Source organism: Scyliorhinus torazame, chromosome 7 (genome assembly GCF_047496885.1).
Source record: "Scyliorhinus torazame isolate Kashiwa2021f chromosome 7, sScyTor2.1, whole genome shotgun sequence".
NCBI lineage: Eukaryota > Metazoa > Chordata > Chondrichthyes > Carcharhiniformes > Scyliorhinidae > Scyliorhinus > Scyliorhinus torazame.
The window spans coordinates 302,484,918-302,501,974 of NC_092713.1; the positions used below are offsets into that span (position 1 = coordinate 302,484,918).

Genomic DNA, 17,057 nt, shown 5'->3' on the forward strand with positions numbered 1-17,057 from the left:
CTCTCCCCCTCACCCTCCCCACCCTCCCCTCTCCCCCATTCTCCTGCCCCCTCCCCCCCTCTCCTGCCCCCTTCCCCCTCCTCCCCCTCCCCCCCCTCTCCCTCCCCCCCTCCCCCCTCCCCTCCCCCTCCCCTCCCCCCTCCCCCCTCCCCTCCCCCCTCCCCTCCCCCCCTCCCCCCTCTCCCCTCTACTCCCCCCCTCTCCCCCCTCCCCTCCCCTCCCGCCCCTCCCCCCTCTCCTCCCCCTCTCTCCCCCCCTCTACCCCCTCTCTTCCCCCCACTCTACCCCCTCTCCTCCCCTCCCCCCCCCTCCCCTCCCCTCCCCTCCCCCCACTCCCCCCTCCCTCTCCACCGTCCCCCCCGTCCCCTCCCTCCCCCTCTCCTCCCCCTCCCCCCCCTCTCCTCCCCCTCCCCTCCCCCCTCCCCTCCCCTCTCTCCCCCCCTCTCCTCCCCCTCCCCTCCCCCCTCCCCTCCCCTCTCTCCCCCCTCCACACTCTCCCCCCCCTCCCCTCCCCCCTCCTCCCCTCCCCCCTCCCCTCCCCTCCTCTCCCCTCCCCTCCCTCCCCTCCTCCCCCTCCCTCCCCTCCCCCCCTCCCCTCCCCCTCCCTCCCCCCTCACCCCTCCCCTCCCCCTCCCTCCCCCCTCTCCCCTCCCCTCCTCCCCTCTCCCCCTCCCCCTCCCCCCTCCCCTCCCTCCCCCCTCCCCTCCCTCCCCCCTCCCCTCCCCTCCCCCCTCCCCCCACCCCCACCCCCCCTCCCCCCTCCCCCCCCTCCCCTCCCCCCTCCCCTCCCTCCCCCCTCCCCTCCCCCCTCCCCTCCCCCCACTACCCCCCTTCCACCCCATCTCCCCCGCCCCTCCCCTCTCACCCCTCCCCCTCCCCTCTCCCCCCTCCCCCCTCCCCCTCCCCTCTCCCCCCCTCCCCCCTCCCCTCCCCTCTCCCCCCCCTCCCCCCTCCCCTCCCCCTCTCCCCCCCTCCCCTCTCCCCCCTCCCTTCCCCCTCTCCCCCCCTCCCCTCCCCTCTGCCCCCCTCCCCTCTCCCCCCCTCCCCTCCCTACCCTCTCCACGCCTCCCCCCTGCCCTCCCATCCCCCCCCTCCCATCTCCCACCTCCCCTCCCCTCCCCCTCTCTCCCCCCCTCCCCTCCCCCTCTCTCCCCCCTCCCCTCCCCTCCCCGCTCTCTCCCCCCTCTCCCCTCCTCTCCCCCTCCCCCCACTCCCCCCCTCCCCCTCTCCCCCCCTCACCCCCCTCCCTCTCCCCTCTCCCCCCTCCCCTCTCCCCCCTCTCCCCCCTCCCTCCCCGCCTCCCCTCCCCCTCCCCTCCCCTTCTCCCCCTCCCCTCCCCACCCCCTCTCCCCATCCCCCTCCCCCCTCCCCCTCCCCTCCCCCTCCACTCCCCCCTCCTCCCCCTCCCCTCTTTCCCCTCCCCCTCCCCCTCCCCTCCCCTCCCTCCCCTCCCCTCCCCACCCCCCTCTCCCTCTCCCCCCCTCTCCCCCCCTCTCCCCTCACCCTCCCCCCCCTCTCCCCTCACCCTCCCCCCTCTCCCTCCCCACCCTCCCCTCTCCCCCCTCTCCTGCCCCCTCCCCCCCTCTCCTGCCCCCTCCCCCCCTCCCCCCCCTCTCCCTCCCCTCCCCCTCCCCTCCCCCCTCTCCCCTCTACTCCCCCCTCCCCCCTCTCCTCCCCCCTCTCCCCCCCTCTACCCCCCTCTCCTCCCCCCTACCCCCTCTCCTCCCCCCTCTCCCCTCCCGCCTCTCCCCTCCCCTCTCCCCCTCCCCTCCCCCTCCCCTCCCCCCCCACTCCCCCCCTCCCTCTCCCCCCTCCCCCCCGTCCCCCCGTCCCCTCCCTCCCCCCTCCCCCCTCTCCTCCCCCTCCCCTCCCCCCCTCCTCTCCCCCCCTCCCCTCTCTCCCCCCCTCCCCTCTCTCCCCCTCCCCTCTCTCCCCCCTCCCCTCTCCCCTCCCCCCCTCCTCCCCTCCCCCCCTCCCCTCCCCCTCCCCTCCCCCTCCCCCCTCCCTCCCCCCTCTCCCCTCCCCTCCCTCCCCTCCTCCCCCTCCCTCCCCTCCCCCCACTCCACTCCCCCCTCCCGCCCCCCTCCCCCCTCTCCCCCCTGCCCCCCTCCGCCCCCTCCCCCCCTTCCCCTCCCCTCCCCCTCCCCTCTGCCCCCCTCCACTCCCCTCTCCCCCCCTCCCCTCCCCTCTCCCCCCTCCCCTCCCCTCTCCCCCCCTCCCCTCCCCTCTTCCCCCCTCCCCTCCCCTCTCCCCCCCCTCCCCTCCCTTCTCCCCCCTCCCCTCCCCTCTCCCCTCCCCTCTCCCCCCCTCCCCCCTCCCCTCCCCTCTCCCCCCTCCCCCTCCCCTCCCCCCTCCCTCCCCTCCCCCCTCCCCTCCCCCCCCACTACCCCCCTCCCACCCCATCTCCCCCGCCCCTCCCCTCTCCCCCCTCCCCCCTCCCCTCTCCCCCCTCCCCCTCCCCCTCCCCTCTCCCCCCCTCCCCTCTCCCCCCTCCCTTCCCCTCTCCCCCCCTCCCCTCCCCTCTCCCCCCCTCCCCTCCCCTCTTCCCCCCCTCCCCTCCCTACCCTCTCCACGCCTCCCCCCCTGCCCTCCCATCCCCCCCCTCCCACCCCTCCCCCCTCCCCTCCCCTCCCCCCCCTCCCCTCCCCTCCCCCCTCTCTCCCCCTCCCCTCCCCTCCCCCTCTCTCCCCCCTCTCCCCTCCTCTCCCCCTCCCCCCTCCTCCCCCCTCCTCTCCCCCACCCCCCTCCTCCCCCCTCTCCCCCCCTCCCCTCTCCCCCCTCCCCCTCTCCCCCCCCTCCCCCCCCTCCCCTCCCTCCCCTCTCCACCCCTCCTCCCCGCCTCCCCTCCCCCTCCCCTCCCCCCTCCCCTCTCCACCCCTCCTCCCCGCTTCCCCTCCCCCTCCCCTCCCCCCTCCCCCTCCCCCTCCCCTCCCCCCTCCCCCCTCCCCTCCCCACCCCCTCCCCCCTCCCCTCCCCCTCCACTCCCCCCCTCCTCCCCCTCCCCCCCCTTTCCCCCTCCCCCTCCCCTCCCCCTCCCCTCCCTCTCCCCCCTCTCCCCCTCACCCTCCCCCCTCACCCTCCCCCCTCACCCTCCCCACTCTCCCCCTCACCCTCCCCACCCTCCCCTCTCCCCCCTCTCCTGCCCCCTCCCCCCTCTCCTGCCCCCTCCCCCCTCCCCCCTCTCCCTCCCCTCCCCCCTCTCCCCTCTACTCCCCCCCTCTCCCCCCTCCCCTCCCCTCCCCCCTCTCCTCCCCCCTCTACCCCCCTCTCCTCCCCCCCTCTCCCCTCCCCCCTCTCCCTCCCCCCTCTCCCCCCTCCCCGCCCCCCCACTCCCCCTCCCTCTCCCCCGTCCCCCCGTCCCCTCCCTCCCCCCTCTCCTCCCCCTCCCCTCCCCCACCCCCTCTCCCCCCCCCTCCCCTCACACCCCCCCCTCCCCTCTCTCCCCTCCCCTCTCTCCCCCCCTCCCCACCCCCCCCTCCTCCCCTCCTCCCCTCCCCCCCTCCCCTCCCCCTCCCCTCCCCCCCCTCCCCTCCCCCCTCCCCTCCCCCCCTCCCCTCTCCCCTCCCCTCCCACCCCTCCTCCCCCACCCTCCCCACCCACCCCACCCCCACCCCCCCCCTCCCCCCCTCCCCTCCCCCCCCTCCCTCCCCCCCTCCCCCCACTACCCCCCTCCCACCCATCTCCCCCGCCCCTCCCCTCTCCCCCCCTCCCCTCTCCCCCCCTCCCCCCACCCCCCCCCCTCCCCCTCCCCTCACCCCCCTCCCCCCCCTCCCACCCTCCCCTCTCCCCCCTCCCTACCCCCCTCCCCCCCACCCCTCCCCCCCCTCTCCCCCCCACCCCCTCTCCCCCCCTCCCCTCCCCTCTCCCCCCCTCCCCACCCCTCTCCCCCCCCTCCCCTCCCTACCCTCTCCACGCCTCCCCCCTGCCCTCCCATCCCCCCCCTCCCATCTCCCCCCTCCCCTCCCCTCCCCCTCTCTCCCCCTCCCCTCCCCCTCTCTCACCCCACCCTCCACCACCCCCACCCCCACCTCCCCCCCCCCCCCCCTCCCCCCCTCTCCCCCCCCCTCTCCCCACACCCCCCACCCCCCCTCCCCACTCCCCCTCTCCCCCCTCCCTCCCCGCCACCCCTCCCCCTCCCCCCTCCCCCCCCACCCCTCCCACCCCCCTCCACCCCCACCCCCACTTTCCCCCACTCTCCCCACCACACCCCCACCCCCCACCTCCCCCCCACTCCCCTCCACTCCCCCTCCCCCCTCCTCCCCCCCCTCTCCCCCCCCTCCCCTCTCCCCCCACCCCTCTCCCCTCTCCCCTCTCCCCCCCCTCCCCTATCCCCCCTCCCCTCCCCCTCTCCCCCCCCTCCCCTCCCTCCCCTCTCCCCCTCACCTCCCCACCCCTCCCTCCCCCTCCCCACCCCCCCCTCCCCTCTCCCCCCTCTCCTCCCCTCCTCCCCTCCCCCACCCCTCCCCCCCCCCCCCTCCCCTCCCCCCTCCCCCCTCCCCTCCCCCCCTCCCCTCCCCTCCCCCCTCCCCTCCCCACCCCCTCCCCACCCCCTCCCCCCCTCCCCTCCCCTCCCCACCCCCTCCCCACCCCCTCCCCCCTCCCCTCCCCCTCCCCACCCCCCTCCCCCCTCCCCTCCCCTTTCCCCCTCCCCCCTCCCCTCCTCTCCTCCCCTCCCCTCCCCCTCCCCTCCCCTCCCCCTCTCCTCCCCCCTCTCCCCCCTCTCCCCCCTCTCCCCCTCACCCTCCCCCCTCACCCTCCCCCCTCTCCCCCTCACCCTCCCCACCCTCCCTCTCCCCCCTCTCCTGCCCCCTCCCCCTGCCCCCTCCCCCCTCTCCCTCCCCTCCCCCTCCCCTCCCCCCTCCCCTCCCCTCCCCCCTCCCCTCCCCCCTCCCCCCTCTCCCCCCTCCCCTCCCCCCTCCCCCTCTCCCCCCTCCCCTCCCCCCCCCTCCCCTCCCGCCCCTCCCCCCTCTCCTCCCCCCCTCTACCCCTCTCTCCTGCCCCCTCTCCCCTCCCCCCTCCCCTCTCCCCCTCCCTCTCCCCCGTCCCCCCCGTCCCCTCCCTCCCCCCCTCCCCTCCCCCTCCCCTCCCCCTCCCCTCTCTCCCCCCCCTCCCCTCTCTCCCCTCTCTCCCCCCCCACCCCTCTTCCCCTCTCACCCCCCACCCCACTCTCCCCCCCCTCCCCCCTCCTCCCCCCTCCCCTCTCTCCCCCCCCTCCCCACTCCCCCCTCCCCTCCCTCCCCTCTCTCCCCCCCCCTCCCCACTCCCTCCTCCCCTCTCCCCCCTCCCCTCCCTCCCCTCCCCCCTCCCCTCCCTCCCCCTCCCCCCTCCCCACCCCCCACCCCTCCCCCCACTACCCCCCTCCCACCCCATCTCCCCCGCCCCCTCTCCCCCCCTCCCCTCACCCCCCCCTCCCCTCTCCCCCCCCACCCCCCCTCCCCTCTCCCCCCCCTCCCCCCTCCCCTCTCCCCCCCTCCCCCCCTCCCCCCTCCCCCCCCCCCACCCCCCTCCCCCCCTCCCCCCCTCCCCCCTCCCCTCTCCCCCCTCCCCCCTCCCCTCCCACCCACCCCTCACCCCCCCCCCCTCCCCCTCCCCCTCTCCCCCCCCTCCCCTCCCCCTCTCCCCCCCCCTCTCCCCTCTCCCCCTCCCCTCTCCCCCCTCCCCTCCCCCTCTCCCCCCCCTCCCCCTCTCCCCTCTCCCCCCCCCCTCCCCTCCTCTCCCCCCCCTCCCCTCCTCTCCCCCCTCCCTCCCCGCCTCCCCTCCCCCTCCCCTCCCCCCTCCCCTCCCCCCTCTCCCCCCTCCCCTCCTCTCCCCCCCTCCCCTCCTCTCCCCCCTCCCTCCCCGCCTCCCCTCCCCCTCTCCCCCTCCCCTCCCCTTCTCCCCCTCCCCTCCCCTTCTCCCCCTCCCCTCCCCTCCCCTCCCCCTTCTCCCCCTCCCCCTCCCCTCCCCTCCCCCCTCCCCTCCCCCTCCCCTCCCCTCCCCTCTCCCCCTCCCCCTCCCCTCCCCCCCCTCCCCTCCCCTCCTCTCCCCCTCCCCTCCCCACCCCCTCTCCCCTCCCCTCCCCCCTCCCCCTTCCCCTCCCCTCCCCTCTCCCCCTCCCCCTCCACTCCCCCCCCTCCCCCTCCCCTCCCCCCCTCCCCCTCCCCCTCCCCTCCCCCCCTCCCCCTCCCCTCCCCCCCCTCCCCCTCCCCCTCCCCTCCCCCCCTCCCCCTCCCCCCTCCCCCCCCCCCCTCCCCCTCCCCCTCCCCTCCCCCTCCCCTCCCCTCCCTCTCCACTCCCCCCTCCTCCCTCCCCCTCTTTCCCCCTCCCCTCCTCCCCTCCCCCTCTCCCCCTCCCCCTCCCCTCCCCCCTCCCCCTCTCCCCCCCCTCCCCCTCTCCCCCCTCTCCCTCCCCCCTCTCCCCCTCCCCCTCCCCTCTCCCCCCTCTCCTGCCCCCTCCCCCCTCTCCTGCCCCCTCCCCCCGCCCCCTCCCCCTCTCCTGCCCCCTCCCCCTCCCCCCTCTCCCTCCCCCCTCTCCCCCCTCTCCCTCCCCCCTCTCCCCCGCCCCCTCCCCTCTCTCCCCCCCTCTCCCTCCCCCCTCTCCCCCTCCCCCTCCCCTCTCTCCCCCTCCCCTCTCTCCTGCCCCCTCCCCCCTCTCCTGCCCCCTCCCCCCGCCCCCCTCTCCTGCCCCCTCCCCCCCGCCCCCCTCTCCTGCCCCCTCCCCCTCCCCCCGCCCCCCTCCCCCCCTCTCCCTCCCCTCCCCCCGCCCCCCTCCCCCCCTCTCCCTCCCCTCCCCTCCCCCCTCTCCCCTCTACTCCCCCCCTCCCCCCCCCTCTACCCCCTCTCCTCCCCCTCTACCCCCCTCTCCTCCCCCTCTACCCCCCTCTCCTCTCTCCCCTCTCCCCCTCCCCTCCCCCTCCCCTCCCCCCACTCCCCCCTCCCCCCCCCTCCCCTCCCCCCACTCCCCCCTCCCCCTCCCCTCCCCCCACTCCCCCCTCCCCCTCCCCTCCCCCTCCCCTCTCCTCCCCCCCACCCCTCTCTCCCCTCCCCCTCCCCTCCCCCCCACCCCTCTCTCCCCCCTCTCTCCCCCCTCCCCCCCACCCCTCCCCTCCCCCCCACCCCTCTCTCCCCCCTCTCTCCCCCCTCCCCCCCACCCCTCTCTCCCCCCTCCCCTCTCTCCCCCCTACCCCTCTCTCCCCCCTCCCCCCCGTCCCCCCGTCCCCTCCCTTCCCCCCCTCTCCTCCCCCTCTCCTCCCCCCCTCTCCTCCCCCTCTCCTCCCCCTCCCCCCCTCTCCTCCCCCCTCTCCTCCCCCCTCCCCCCCTCTCCTCCCCCTCTCCTCCCCCTCCCCCCCCTCTCCTCCCCCTCCCCCCCTCTCCTCCCCCCTCCCCCCCTCCTCCCCCCTCCCCCCCTCCTCCCCCCTCCTCCCCCTCCCCCCCCCTCCCCCCCCCCCTCCTCCCCCTCCCCCCCTCCTCCCCCCTCCCCCCCCCCCCTCCCCCCCCCCCTCCCCTCCCCCCTCTCCTCCCCCCCCTCTCCTCCCCCTCCCCCCCTCTCCTCCCCCCTCCCCCCCTCTCCCTCCCCCCTCCTCTCCCCCTCCCCTTCCCTCCCCTCCCCCCTCCCCTTCCCTCCCCTCCCCCCTCCCCTCCTCCCCCTCTCCACTCCCCCCCCTCCTCCCCCTCTCCCCTCCCCCCCCTCCTCCCCCTCTCCCCTCCCCCCCCTCCTCCCCCTCTCCCCTCCCCCCCCTCCTCCCCCTCTCCCCCCTCCCCGCCGGCGGCCCTTTAAAGGAATCGCTTCCGTGGTGGGAGGTTCGTGGTGAATGCGGAGCCCCAGGGACAGGGAAATACTCACAGAGAGAGCGAGAGAGATAGACAGAGTGAGAAAACAGAGATAGAGAGAGAGAAACAGAGAGCTGGAGTGAGTCAGGGGCAGGGAGGCAGACAGAGGGGGAGAGAGTCACACACAGAGCGGAGTGCAGGGAGAGACACAGAGCGGAGTGCAGGGAGAGACACAGAGCGGTGTGCAGGGAGAGACACACACACCCAGAGAGAGTGCAGAGCAGCCTCACCATGCAGCCTCCCCCCAGGAAGGTGAGCCAGGAGCAGAGCCCGGGGGGGGGGGACAGGACAGTGGGAGCAGAGCTGGAATAATCGCCTCTCTTTCTCCCCCCACCCCAGGGTCGAGTGAGCCAGGAGGTGAAGACCAGCTTCTCGGAGCAGTTGTGCAAAGTGCAGAATAAACAACAGCAGGAAGCAGAGCTGCTGGAGGACATCAGGTAATGTGACTGAGCTCCGAATCCCTCAATATCCATTCACTCCACGATGTGCTAGCCTCACACTCTACAATGATGGTGGGCTGCTGCTACCTGCCCCTCCTCACCTTTCCCCAGTACTCCCTTCTCACTCTATCCCTCCTCGTTCTTCCCCATCACTTCTTTCTCTCTTTTCACTCTCTCTTTCTCACTCTCTGTCTTACTCTCTCTGTCTCTTTTTCTTTCCCTCCTTCCCTGCCCTTTCCTCACACCCTTTCACACCCTCCTTGCTCATATCACATGCCCCCTTCTATTCTCTATGATTTTCGTGTCAAACTTCGGGGGGGGGGGGGGGGGGGGGGGGGAATGGCCTGTAAGAAGTTTTGAAGACAAGGGGGGGCAAGTTATGGATGGACCCAGAGTGATGGGGCGAGGTGGAAGACATAGTCACCACTGGTGGACTGGGCAGGGGTCCCTGCAGGGATTGGGGAAGGGGTTGGCAGGCATGATTTGGGTGTGTGCGTGGAGAGCGAGAGGGTCCACTGGGGAGGTCTGAAGATCAGGGTTTTGAAATCAAAAGTGTTGAAGAATGAAGACCTGATCGAGAAGCATTGAAAGAAAATGTGACGGAAGTTGAGGCCCTTTAAGGATTGCTCACCTGAGTTAATAGAAGCAATGTCCCAGAGATTAGTCCCCCGCCCTACCCCATTTTCAATATTTGTATATCTGGTAAAGAGAAATGTTCAAAGAAAAGCAAACAATCTTCCTTAATATCCCGATGATTTTTCTCCAGCATCACGTACAGCTGTGACCTGGATATTGATCTTTATTCAATTCCTCAATCCCTGGCGACTCCAGGCTAATCCTAGAGTGTTGGCAACCCTAGTGATGGCCTCTATTGTCCACTCCAGTAGTCAGTGAAATCCTTGCGGACAGGAATTGAATGAAATGCAGCATGTTGCTGAAGTATCGAGGGTATGTTAAATAAATATGGAGAACCCTTCTCTGAACTTAGCTTCTCTGAAGTTCAGGAGAATCGACAATGAGCGATTGTTTCCTGTGGCTGGAGAGTCTGGGATTCGAGGGCAGTCTCCGGGTTCAAATAGTCGATTGGCAGTATAGAACTTGAACATTGCTGAAAAGAGGACACCTTTTTGTCAAAGTTTTTGGTCTTGCACTTATCAGGACAATTTGCAAAAATAGCAAGCTTCGGCGAGTGCTGCCCAAGGATAAGGGGGTGAGCATTTAGGACAGAGATAAGGAGAAATGTTTTCGCTCAGAGTTGTGAATCTTAATGTTTCTACATCAGGGGGCTGTGAATGCTAAATTGTCGAGTATGTTATAGACCGAGATTGATTGATTGCTGGACATTCAGGAAATCTAGGGAGATGGGATCAAACTCCAGCGTGAAGTTTTTTTTTACCTTGTTCATGGGGATGTGGACGTCGCTGGTTAGACCAGCATTTATTGCCAATCACCAATTGCCCTGGACAAGGTGATAGTGAGCTGCTTTCTTGAATCGCTGCAGTTCCTGTGGGCTAGTTACACCCACCGTGCTGTTAGGAAGAGCTGAGGGAAAAGATCAGGAACATAATATAATAAAAATAATAATCGCTTATTGTCGCAAGTAGGCTTAAGTGAAGTTACTGTGAAAAGCCCCTAGTCGCCACATTCCGGCGCCTGTTCGGGGCGGCCGGTACAGGAATTTGGAACCTGTGCTGCTGGCCTTGTTCTGCATTACAAGCCAGCTGTTTAGCCCACTGTGCTAAACCGGCCCCTAAACATAGGAATTAGGAGCAGAAGTGGGCAATTCAGCCCCTCGAGCCTGCTCCACCATTCAATCAGATCGTGGCAGATTTCTCTTGGCAAATCCACCTCCCTACATGTTTCCCATATCCCTCTAACCTGTTTTTTAAATCAGAAATATATCCATCTCCTTCTTGAAACCAGTTAATGACTCAGATTCCACCGCACTATGGGGGCAGCGAGTTCCACAAATTCACCACCCTCTGCGAGAAGTAGTTCCTCCTCATCTCAGTTCGAAATCTACCGCCTCTCAACCGATATCTGTGACCTCTCGTTCTAGATTTCCCCACAAGGGGGGACATTTGGTCTATGTTTACTTTATCAATCCCTTTTAGTATTTTAAACACCTCGATCAGCTCCCCTCTCATCCTTCTAAATTCCAGCGAGTATATAAATCCAGACTGTTTAATCTCTCCTCCGACTTCAACCCTTTCATCCCCGGAATCAATCTAGTGACCCTCCTCTGAACTGCCGCCACATCCTTCCTCAAAATAAGGAGAGCAAAACAGGACCCAACATTCCAGATGTGGTCTCACCAACATCCTATACAGTTGCAACAAAACTTTAGCCATGTTGACTGGCGGAGCAGGCTCGAGGCTGCCTACTTCTGCACTCATTCCTTATGCTATTCAGAAACTCTGTGCTCGGTGGTATCCTTCACAGCGGGGAGAGAGTCCTGATGCTGTCTATGCCTCTGCTTATCTCTATTATCTCCTGTGGTGTTACTGTAAGTGGAACAACTTTCATTGGATTGCCAACTTGCCATGGTGGAGAGGCTTGAACAATGCCACTGGGAGTCTTGAGTTCCTGGCATGATGGTACGGTCAGAGGGGATGAACCAGTCAAAGCGCAATCCAAAACAAGTCTTCAATGGTGGATCAGGCAGAAGATACTCCTATGGTATCAACGGCTGCAATGACGGATGAAGGCTGTATCAATAGGGAGATCCCTAGTCTTCGAGATTGCCTTGCCACTGAAGCTGGATGGACCTACCCTCTGTCAAGGGCCATGTGTCTGCTGATGTGCAATGGCAAAGATGTCCCGCACCAGGAGTCTACCTGGAAGAAACCAGCACACCCCCTGCATACAGACGAGCCCTGCGGCGATTGGCGGGAGGTAACAGGACCGTGTGATCTGGAAGTCCCTAGATTCGGACCGGCACGTGGGCGGTGGAGTAAGATCCAGTCGTCTCGCTTTTGGAATAGGAAAAGGAGAACATTTCAGCCCCCTTCGGATTACGCCCCACATGGGGAAAGGGCTGGAAAAGGCCTCCTAAAAATAATCAGTTCCATCCCTAACCTGGCTGGGCAACTGCGTCCAGCAGCTCGCCGACCTGTGGTCAGAAAATCATGCAACTGGCCGAGTTTCTTGGGTGGACAATCATACTCATTAGCGAGGGATCGCTGAAGAAGAAGGAAGAAGTGGAGCAGAATTTGGGCATAATGCGGCAATGAAATGGTGTCTGAGCACACTGCCCCTTGACACTCAGCCACCCAGGAAGGGTCAAATCTCCTGGGTTGTTACGTGATCTGAGCTGTGAAAGTTACTAACTTCAGGAAAGTGTGAATAGGCGCTTGCGGGACTGAACACCAACAAGTGTCAGCATTTTCAGGAGAAGCATCAAGGGGGGTGAGAGAAAGGAGAATGGGGAGCAGAAATGGAAAAGCAACTGTTATCAGGAAAGTGATGGAAGGTGTTACCAACACCACTATAAAGCAACACTGACTCAGAAACACCCTGCTCGCTGACGTTTGAGTTCCAGAGCCAACCAGCTCCTGACCTCATTACAGCCTTGGTCCAAATATGGATAAAAGAGTTGAACTCCGGTGGTGTGGTTGGGAGTGACTGCCCTTGACATTGAGGCAGCATTGGCCGTGTGTGCCATCAAAGAGCCCTACCAAAATCGGGCCAATGAGACCCGGGGGGGACTTTCCACTCATTGGCACAAATCTTGTGGTTGTTGGAAGTCAATCATCTCAGTTCCTTATGGTAGTGTCCGAGGCCCAACCCCCTTCAGCTGCTTCATCAATCAACGCCCCTCCTACATTCGAGGAAGTTCATTTATGATTGCACAATCCACAACTCTTCAGATACTGAAGCAGTCCATGTCCAAATGCAACCAGGCCTGAACCACATTCAGGCTTGGGGTGATAAGTGGCAAGCAACATTCACCCCCCCCCCCCCCCCCCCCCACTATCAACATCCTGGGGGTTACCATTGACCAGAAACTGAATTGGACAAGCCATAAAGAGCAGGCTAAAGACTCGGAATCCTGCAGCGACTAACTCACCTTCCTGACTCCCCAAAGACTGTCAACCATCTACAAGGCACAGTTCAGGAGTCATAGAATCCCTATAGTGCATAGGAGGCCATTCAGCCCATCGAGTCTGCACTGACCCTCCACCTTACCTAAGCCCACTCCACCGCCCTTTCCCTGTAACCTCACCTAACCTTTGGACACTTAGGAGCAATTTATCATGGCCAATCCACCTAACCTGCACATCTTTAGACTGTGGGAGGAAACTGGAGCACCCGGAGGAAATCACGCACACACTGGGAGAACGTGCAGACTCCGCATAGTCACCCGCAGTCAGAATCAAAGCTGGGTCCCTGGCGCTGTGAGGCAGCAGTGCTAACTGCTGTGCCACCGTACCGAGAGTAATGGAATATTCCCCACTTGCCTGGATAAGTGCAGCTCCAACAACACTCAAGAAGATCGACGCAATCCAGGACAAAGCAACGTGCTTGATCGGCACTCCCTTCAACATCCACTCCCTGCACGACCAATGCACGGTGGCAGCAGTGTGCACCATCTACAAGATGCAGTGCAGTAACTCCGCAACGCTTCTTCAACAGCACCTTCCAAACCCATGACCTCTCCCATCTAGAAGGACAAGAGCAGCAGATACCTGGGAACCTCACCACCTGAAGGTTCCCCTCCCAAGTTGCACACCATCCTGACTTGGAAATATATCGCCATTCCTTCACTGTCGCCGGGGCAAAATCCCGGAACTCCCTCCCTAACAGCACGGTGGTGTACCTGCACCTCAGGGACAGCAGCGGTTCAAGAAGGCAGCTCACCACCACCTTCTGAAGGGCAATTAGAGATGGGCAATAAATGCTGGCCTAACGAGCAACGCCCACATCACATTGAGTGAAAGGCCATTTGGCCTGTTATCACAAGACCATAAGACATAGGAGCAGAATTAGACCACTCGGCCCATCGAGTCTGCTCTGCCATTCAATCATGGCTGATATTTTACTCATCCCCATTCTCCTGCCTTCTCCCCATAACTCCTGATCCCCTTATTAAGCAAGAACCTATCTATCTCTGTCTTAAAGACACTCCGTGATTTGGCCTCCACAGCCTTCTGCGGCAAAGTGTTCCACAGATTCAACACCCTCTGGCTGAAGAAATTCCTCCTGATCTCTGTTTTAAAGGATCGTCCCTTTTAGTCTGAGATTGTGTCCTCTGGTTCTAGTTTTTCCTACAAGTGGAAACATTCTCTCCACATCCACTCTATCCAGGCCTCGCAGTATCCTGTAAGTTTCAATAAGATCCCCCCCTCATCCTTCTAAATTCCAACGAGTACAGACCCAGAGTCCTCAACCATTCCTCATATGACAAGCTCTTCATTCCAGGGATCATTCTTGTGAATCTCCTCTGGACCCATTCCAAGGCCTTCCTTAGATACGGGACCCAAAACTGCTCACAATACTCCAAATGGGGTCTGACCAGAGCCTTCTACAGCCTCCGAAGTACAAAGAACAAAGAAATGTACAGCACAGGAACAGGCCCTTCGGCCCTCCAAGCCCGTGCCGACCATGCTGCCCGACTAAACTACAATCTTCTACACTTCCTGGGTCCGTATCCCTCTATTCCCATCCTATTCATGTATTTGTCAAGAAGCCCCTTAAATGTCACTATCGTCCCTGCTTCCACCACCTCCTCCGGTAGCGAGTTCCAGGCACCCACTACCCTCTGCGTAAAAAACTTGCCTCGTACATCTACTCTAAACCTTGCCCCTCTCACCTTAAACCTATGCCCCCTAGTAATTGACCCCTCTACCCTGGGGAAAAGCCTCTGACTATCCACTCTGTCTATGCCCCTCATAATTTTGTATACCTCTATCAGGTCTCCCCTCAACCTCCTTCGTTCCAGTGAGAACAAACCGAGTTTATTCAACCGCTCCTCATAGCTAGTGCCCTCCATACCAGGCAACATTCTGGTAAATCTCTTCTGCACCCTCTCTAAAGCCTCCACATCCTTCTGGTAGTGTGGCGACCAGAATTGAACACTATACTCCAAGTGTGGCCTAACTAAGGTTCTATACAGCTGCAACATGACTTGCCAATTCTTATACTCAATGCCCCGGCCAATGAAGGCAAGCATGCCGTATGCCTTCTTGACTACCTTCTCCACCTGTGTTGCCCCTTTCAATGACCTGTGGACCTGTACTCCTAGATCTCTTTGACTTTCAATACTCTTGAGGGTTCTACCATTCACTGTATATTCCCTACCTGCATTAGACCTTCCAAAATGCATTACCTCACATTTTGTCCGGATTAAACTCCATCTGCCATCTCTCCGCCCAAGTCTCCAAACAATCTAAATCCTGCTGTATCCTCCGACAGTCCTCATCGCTATCTGCAATTCCACCAACCTTTGTGTCGTCTGCAAACTTACTAATCAGACCAGTTACATTTTCCTCCAAATCATTTATATATACTACAAAGAGCAAAGGCCCCAGCACTGATCCCTGTGGAACACCACTGGTCACAGCCCTCCAATTAGAAAAGCATCCTTCCATTGCTACTCTCTGCCTTCTATGGTCTAGCCAGTTCTGTATCCACCTTGCCAGCTCACCCCTGATCCCGTGTGACTTCACCTTTTGTACTAGTCTACCATGAGGGACCTTGTCAAAGGCCTTACTGAAGTCCATATAGACAACATCCACTGCCCTACCTGCATCAATCATCTTAGTGACCTCCTCGAAAAACTCTATCAAGTTAGTGAGACACGACCTCCCCTTCACAAAACTATGCTGCCTCTCACTAATACGTCCATTTGCTTCCAAATGGGAGTAGATCCTGTCTCGAAGAATTCTCTCCAGTAATTTCCCTACCACTGAAGTAAGGCTCACCGGCCTGTAGTTCCCTGGATTATCCTTGCTACCCTTCTTAAACAGAGGAACATCCTCTGTTTAAACATCCTCCTTAAACAGAAGTACATCCCTGGTCTTGTATTCCAGCCCTCTCGACATGAATGCTAACATTGCATTCGCCTTCCTAACTGCCGACTGAACCTGCACGTTAACCAGAGAACCATGAACATGGACTCCCAAGTCTCTTTGTGCTTCTGATTTCCGAAGCATTTCCCCATTTAGAAAATAGTCTATGCCCCCATTCTTCCTTCCTCACACTTTTCCACATTGTATTCCATCTGCCACTTCTTTGCCCACTCTCCTAACCTGTCCAAGCCCTTCTGCAGCCCCCCTGCTTCCTCAATACTACCTGTCGCTCTACAGATCTTTGTATCATCTGCAAATTTAGCAACAGTGCCTTCAGTTCCTTCTTCCAGATCATTAATGTATATTGTGAAAAAGTTGTGGTCCCAGCACAGACCCCTGAGGCACATCACTAGTCACTGGCTGCCATCAACGCTTGCGTTTTAAAAACATTTAGATTACCCAGTTATTTTTTCCAATTAAGGGGCAATTTAGCGTGGCCAACCCACCTACTCTGCACATTTTTGGGTTGTGGGGGCGAAACCCACGCAGACACTGGGAGAATGTGCAAACTCCACACGGACAGTGACCCAGAGCCGGGATTGAACCTGGGACCTCAGCGCCGTGAGGCAGCTGTGCTAACCACTAGGCCACTGTACTACCCCTGGGTTTTAAAGAGTATCTAGGAAGTCTGTCCTTTTCAAGCCGAGATCTAATACCCTTTGGTAGTCTATTTTCTGAAAGCTACCACCTTGCCTCACTACCTTGGGCAACTCTTAAAGTGTTGTGGTTGGAAATAATAGTGGCTCAGTGACGAGCATGTCATAACCAGGGCAGGAAAGTCCCACTTGATAATCCTGAGTTCGTAAAAGGTGTCAAAATTTGAAATGAATGTCTTGTCCTGTTTCTGAGTTGGAGCTTTCTGTTGTTCACTTGGTGAGTAGAGAGGCTTCTCGCCCCAGATGTTTACTTGGGCGAGCTATGACCGTGAAAGTTTCGGTTGTGATTGACTGTGAGATTCATTCAAAGCTGGAGGTGGCATTCACTTGAGCTGTAAGAAAGTGGGGGCAGGGGAGGGGAAACAGAACCCAGGGACGGATCATTCTCGGAGTCAAGGTGTGGATAGTTAAATGCAACTTGGGAAAAAAATTGCAGAAGACAATTTTTAACAGGGGCAGCACGGTGGCGCAGTGGTTAGTCCTACTGCCTCACTGCGCCGAGGACCCGGGTTCGATCCCGGCCCTTGGGTCACTGTCCGTGTAGAGTTTGCACATTCTCCCTGTGTCTGCATGGGACTCACCCCCACAACCCAAAAGATGCGCAGGGTAGTTGGTTTGGCTACGCTAAATTGCCCCTAATTGGGGAAAAAAGAATTGGGTACTCTAAATTTATTTTTAAAAAGACAATTTTTAACACAGTTCATGCATCATTAAGATCACCTTTCATTTTTGTAATGCCCAACGAGGATAGGCTCAATCTGCTTGACTGTTTCCCATAAGAGAAAGTACTTCACTGTCTGTTTTCAGACACCCTGAAACATAAACAGAAATAATTTTATTTTATATCAAGCCACCCGCCTGCCCATGGAAAGATTGCAGGTCAGCCTTTAACTTTGTTAGAACTCTCTGACTCTCAGCTCAACCTTTCATCTGAGTCAGTTGTCTCTTTTTGACTCCAGTGAGAGGATCTCATCCAACCTCCGCTGGTGTTTCCTAATAGCGTCTCAATGTGGTGTTCCCATCGCTGAGGTATGTGTAGGGAAGTCCCTGACCTCCTAAAGGTTGATCAGGGAAGAATTAAGA

The 17,057-nt window shown here is 62.6% G+C and overlaps 1 protein-coding gene across 3 annotated transcripts in view; it reads left to right on the forward strand.

Annotated features, from left to right (window-relative positions):
• Nucleotides 1–17,057, forward strand: part of LOC140427132 (F-BAR and double SH3 domains protein 2-like) — a 755,925-nt gene that overhangs the window by 609,606 nt on the left and 129,262 nt on the right. For 2 of the 3 annotated variants that reach the window (XR_011948399.1, XM_072512672.1), the window contains exons 1-2: nt 7,792–8,060; nt 8,148–8,245. Coding sequence is in view for 1 of the 3 variants with exons in the window: in XM_072512672.1 (XP_072368773.1) it covers nt 8,040–8,060; nt 8,148–8,245 (119 nt within the window). In the remaining 2 variants the exon portion in view is untranslated. Of the gene's footprint in view, nt 1–7,791; nt 8,061–8,147; nt 8,246–17,057 lie in introns of those variants that run through there. The other variant, XM_072512673.1, reaches the window with a different exon arrangement.